The sequence below is a fragment of the Piliocolobus tephrosceles genome, chromosome 9 (assembly GCF_002776525.5).
Source record: "Piliocolobus tephrosceles isolate RC106 chromosome 9, ASM277652v3, whole genome shotgun sequence".
Lineage (NCBI taxonomy): Eukaryota > Metazoa > Chordata > Mammalia > Primates > Cercopithecidae > Piliocolobus > Piliocolobus tephrosceles.
Genome location: NC_045442.1, coordinates 11,101,059 through 11,107,061, shown reverse-complemented (window position 1 = coordinate 11,107,061; position 6,003 = coordinate 11,101,059). Strand labels below are relative to the sequence as shown.

Here is a 6,003-nt window from a genome sequence, read left to right as displayed (position 1 = left end):
TCCAGACTTTCCAGACCCAAGAGTGGGCTCCCTCTCTTGGGGTGGAGTTTGCTCCAGAGGAAAGTCCTAATTACATTCTAATCTCCTCACTCGAAGCTTCTCCATGTTTCCTATGTTTCTGAAGACTTGTTAGCTCTCTGCTAAGAATCCGTATGAATTCACTGCCTGGTGTTCCTATGATCACTTATGAGAGGGGACCAAACTCAAACAACAATCCAGAGTTTATCCCCTTCCTGAGGCAGTGCAAGGAAGAGGCAGAAGAGAAAACTGCTGGTTCCCCATGGTTCCTTTTCTCCCCTGCTGAGTAACACTGGGTGAGGGTATGGTAGCCACTGCACAGACAGCAGGGCAGAGGAGGGATCCTCTCCTTGTGAGAGGCTCATGGTAAGGAAAGGACATATGTTGGGGTAGGGAATTCTCACTTAAGGCCCCAGTAAGGAGCATTTTGATTGGAGGCATATGGGCTAGGAGTGCAAATGGGTAGCTGTGCCTGTGTGACCTGGTTCTTGGTCAGTTTCAGCTCCTTCCAAAGAACTGAAGTGCATTGTCTGTCTGGCAAGCCTGGTGTTGGGAGGGCAGCCCCCATGAGATCTGCCAGGCAAACCCTTGTTATTACCTGTGGTTTGGGATGGAAGATTACACAGGAGATTTTTGCTGGAGTGGTATCCTGAGACTTGCTGACTTGGTGAATTGCTAAAACCTGCAAGGGAGAGGGTTGGTTTTGGTTCAACTTGGACATCACATCCAGACACAGAGTTAATCGCCTTGGAGCTGGAAATGGTGGGCAGAATCTGCTTAGACCCCTTCTAAGGAGCATCTTCGAGTCCAGCCAAAGCACTGGCATTCAGCAGGTCTGGGTGAAACTTCTGGGTCTTGCTTGAAGCCTCTGGCCACTCCCTACCTCATTCGATGTGGAAGGTTCCCTTATCTACCAGTTGTCAATTGATCTTTAAAGAGGATTTATTATTAGGGATGCTTTTGTTTGCACATGGCAGGAACTCAACTCAAACTCTCTTAAGCTAGAAAGGAATTCATTGGCTCAGGTATCCAGAATGTTTAGTGGTGGATCTGGAGCTTCAGGTACAACTGGTTCCAGAAGTTCCAAGTCTTTTTTCCCTATGCTTTGCTTACATCTACTCTTTTATCTGTGTGGGCTTCACTATCAACTTGCTTTTTGCATATGGCTGAAAGACAGCAGAGGGTAGCCCCAAGTCTATATCCCATCAGGAGAAGGAGTCAGTCTGTCCCAGTACCTCTGGCTGACAAGGCCTGGGAGGACTCTGATTGACCTGCTTGTCAACAGGTGCTTTCTTCCAAACCATCTCTATTAGCTCTGATGGCTCAGCCAGAGTTCTATAGCCATCTTTGTGTTCCCTTGAGGTGATGAGAAGGATGGGGGCACTAGGCTCTACTTGAACCTTGTAGGATGCTACTTTTTAAAATAGGAATGACTGTTTCTATTAGAATAGAAAGCAGGCAGGATGTGTGAGACAGAGACAGCAGTCCCTTAGTCAGATCCTTCCTTTCCTTTGATACTCTCTGCTCTTTGCTGGCTGATGTTACCCCTCTATCCCGAGATGGAACCTTCCCTCTCCCTGGCTGTTGTCCATGTTCATTACCATCATCTCTATCTAGTTCCAGGACTTTTTCATTATCCCCAACTGAAAGCTCTTACCCCTTAACCATTCATAATCCATTCCCCTTTCCCTCAGCTCCTGGCAACCACTAATCTGCTTTCTGTCTCTGTATACAGATTTTGCTAAGAACCCTGATCATTTTCTGTGAATGGAATCATAGCCTCTTCTTTCTGGCTTCATTCACTTAACATAATGTTTCCAAGGTTCATTCATGTTTTAGCATGTGTCAGAACTTCATTACTTTTAATTGCCAACTAATATTCCATTGTATGGCCATGCCATCTTTTGTCTATCCATTTATCAGCTTATGGACATTTGGGTTGCTTCCATCTTTTGGCTGTTGTGAATAAGGCTGCTATGAACATTAGTGTATGATTTTTTGTTTGCACTTGTGTTTCCAATTTTGGGAGATATATACCTAGGAGTGGGATTGCTAGGTAATAGGGTAATTATGTTTAATTTATTGTGGAAACACCGAACAGTTGCCATAGCTGCTGCACCAATTTGCTTTCCCCCCAGCAATGCCTGAGAATTCTGTTTCCTCCATATCCTCACCAACACTTGTTATGATGTCTTTTTCATCATGGCCATCCTAGTGGGTGCAAGGTGGTATTTCATGGTGTTTTGATTTGCATTTCCCTGATGACTAATGATGCTGAGCATCTTTTCATGTGTTGGTGGGCCCTTTGTATATATTCTTGGGAGAAGAGTGGCTTCATTTTATAGATACTAAGCTGAAGACCAGAAGAACTAGACTAATGTCAGTATCTTAGCCCAGCTCCCGGGCTCACAGGACAGGGTTCAGTTACACAGAGGGATCAGGATGCCTGGCCCAGTGTTGTGTCTAGCATGTGACATTCCTTCGTGGAGGCCTAACTCTGCCATTTTTCCTCCACTCTCAGGCATAGGCACCTCTAGGTATGCACAACTAAGTGTTATCTTAGTCACTTCTGCCCACTGTCCCTGTAGCTCATGGTATTCAGTGGGTCCAGGTTTTGTTTCAGATTGAAGGCAAGCTGTGGGTTTGAAAGTGACTCAGGAACAAGCCTCAGGCCTGATGGGGTGGTCCCTGTGAGCAGAGTGAGTCAGCCAGAGGTGGAGAGGTGGAATCTCCCAAGAACCAGGTCCTAGGGCTGCACCTTGCCAGGCAAGTGGGAGCTGGTCTCGGTTGCATCCTGCTGCAGGGGCGCTTGAGTCCAGTAGTCCCTGCAGATCCAGGCTGATGGCCGGCACTTTAACCTCTGAATCTGAAGGCCTGGCTCAACACTTGAATTTCTGGGCACTGGGATAACTCTGTTGGAGAACATGCACAGCTCAGTCCATGCCCAAAGGTTCTGGAAGACAGCCCTTAAGGATAACATGTTGAAGAACAGGCTTCTGTCAATGTCTATGCTGCTGGAGAACATTGACTGGAGACCCAGAAACCTTGGCCTTCTGGAAGAATTCAGAACTTCACTCTGACCTCAGATCATCTCCCTTTAGGAGATACAGGAGAAAGTGAATTTTCCTGTCTCTTCTAGAATCCAATTCTGGTGTGGCCCTGAGGCTGGTGAATGGGGGTGACAGGTGTCAGGAGTGGAAGTCCTATACCAAGGCTCCTGGGGCACCATGTGTGATGACAGCTGGGACACCAATGATGCCAATGTGGTCTGCAGGCAGCTGGGCTGTGGCTGGGCCATGTCAGCCCCTGGAAATGCCCAGTTTGGTCAGGGCTCAGGACCCATTGTCCTGGATGACATGCACTGCTCAGGGAATGAGTCCTACCTGTGGAGCTGCCCCCACAATGACTGGCTCTCCCACAGCTGTCAGCATAGTGAAGCCACTGTCATCTGTTCAGATGGGCCTCCAAGACTTGGGCCTCTATTTTAGCGCATGGTTTTCTCCATGACAAGGCTTCTCTTTGTACTAGCCTCCTCCCAGCCTGAGCTTCTCTTCTAGATGGCCAGTTTCTCTGATACCTCAACAGGGCAAGAACATCAGCAAATGTTGTCGGTGTCTTTGACTTTTATGGGTAGGCACTAGCTTCTTCCTTACATAGGTTCCTATAGCAAACAAAGGTTCAGTCCACTTTCAGCTGTAAGAATGAATTCTTCAAACACCTTTTTTTGAGACTAACCCTTAATGTTTATGTCTACTGTTCCACTCTCCTGGACGACTCTTGGGGAGCATTTTTAAGTGACAAGGTGGGGACAGACACTCAACATTTCTCTCGCTCATCATCCTGGGCACTGGGACTGACTCATGTTTTCTTCTTTTCCTTGCAGCCACCCAGATAAATTCTACTACGACAGGTGAGTCTGCTCCACCCCAGCCTAGCAATATTTCTCTTGGAAATTCCACCCTCTCTTGTTTCCAGAAGTAGGAGGAGTAGGGTAAGTTCCCCCTGAGGGGTAATTTCTCTCTAAGGACTCAGACCTTTGTTAGGGTGACGAGCTGAGTTCCCACTGCCATCACTCTCATGTCTGGCTCACCGCAGAGGGCCCCTGTGGCCTCCTGCTATTGCCTGCTGATAGTGCTAAGTGCTGGCAGAGATGCTGCTGTGGAAGGAGGCTTTGGTCCTCCCATTACTTCAGATGAAAATAACTGTCTATATTAACCCATGGAAAATTAGGACCTTCATTTTAGAAACATAGCCAAGCGATACTTCTGCACGTATTTGTCAAATAAAGAATTATTTCACTTTGAGGAGCCATCCCCAACGTGTTTTTGTGCCACAGTGAAAATATCCTGGGCCAAATATGTTGCGAGGTGCTACATACTCTAGACCTTACTGGCCATGAACAGTGTAAACTGGAATGGTGAAGGCTCTGAGAAGTCCTGTACTAAGGAAAAGGATTTAACTTTGTCAGTCAAACAAATGACTATGGAATGGAAAAATTATCTAGTAAATTCCTAAACAGCTTCATTTTTTGTTCTAGATTGGTGGCATCCAACAACTACAACCACTACAAGTAAGTATCACGTTTTCCACCTGAACCATAGGTCATGCATTTCTTATCCTCAAGCTTGGCTATCCATGAGTGAATGCTCTGCCCCCACCCCAGCCTTCCTCAATCTGCACATAGCCCTGGCCTGTCCCACTACACCCTTCACCTCTTCATTTGAATCAATGAGATAAGTATTCTTAAAATAATCGACTTAAAGGCTTTTATTTTGGGGGATATCTCCAAAGTTTTGGGAAGAAGAAGGGAGACAAATAGTAAATGGATAATTTTACTACAAATTACGCTTTTCCATGTCATTTTTATTTCACTATATGGATATGTTTCAATAGATTTTCATTGCTTTTAAAAAATAGTAGGACTACTTTTCTGTGTTATTAAATCTTTCCTCACAATCATTTTAAGTGCCTGTATTGTATTCTACTATAGAGATATGCCATGAATTATTTGACAGATCCTCAGATACTAGATATTTGTTTGTATTTCTTCATTACTGTAAATGATTTTGTGATGAAGAATATTTTTATAGACAATTTTTTTGCATACCTCACTAATTTTTCCTTTAGGATATAAATGGGTGTACTGGACTAAAGTCAACATCAACATAGTGCCTGGTACATAGAATGTACTTCATACATACTAACTTTTACTGTGTTAGGTATTTTAAGATCTTGCTCTGTGTATGGTCCAACTACCATCAAGAATGGTTGTAAAATTATGGAATGATGTAAGAGACAAAGTGATCTTCTTCCTCAGAGCTCACAATATTATTCAATACCCAACCAACTAGAAAATTACAGTTGTGACAAGTGTTTCCAAGGAAAAGTTCAGTGTGCAAAGAGGAAGTATTAGTAGAGATCTTCCTTGACTGGGGGGTTAGGGGAAGTTCCTTATGGAAGTGACATTTAAGCTGGGAGTTAACAGAGGAGCAGGTTCATTTGCTGAAGTGTCTTCTAACTAGAAGGAATGCTTTGAATGCCCTAGGCTGGGAAGGAGCTTGGCTCTTTGAAGGAGGGTGGAGTGGGGGCAAGGAGGGACTGCAGGAAATCTGTTGGGTGAGGCCAGATCATTCAGGGCCTTGTGGGTGGGTTAAGACTTCCATCTTTATCCTAAAGGTAGGGAGGCTGTGGAAAGATTTTAGTCTTGAGAAATAGCTAATTGGAAATATATTTGCAAAAGATCATGTTTATCTTTTCTGCCAAACTGCATTTCCTGAAGGCAGGGGCCGTGTCTGCCTTTTCCATAATGTATCCTTATTATGCAGCATTGTGTCTGCCTTTCGAGAACTATTATTGAAAGAATAAATGAATGAATGGATAAATTAATGAATACATACATAATTACTGTTCACATTTTGGCATACATTCCATACACTATACACACACACACACACACACACACACACACACACACACACACACACA

General features: G+C 44.6%; 1 protein-coding gene across 1 annotated transcript in view; it reads left to right on the top strand.

Moving 5' to 3' along the window:
• DMBT1 (deleted in malignant brain tumors 1) overlaps window positions 1–6,003 on the top strand; it is an 89,781-nt gene that overhangs the window by 61,784 nt on the left and 21,994 nt on the right. The window contains exons 13-14 of the mRNA XM_023224398.2: window positions 3,902–3,928; window positions 4,556–4,588. Coding sequence (XP_023080166.2) covers window positions 3,902–3,928; window positions 4,556–4,588 — 60 coding nt within the window. The remainder of the gene's footprint in view (window positions 1–3,901; window positions 3,929–4,555; window positions 4,589–6,003) is intronic.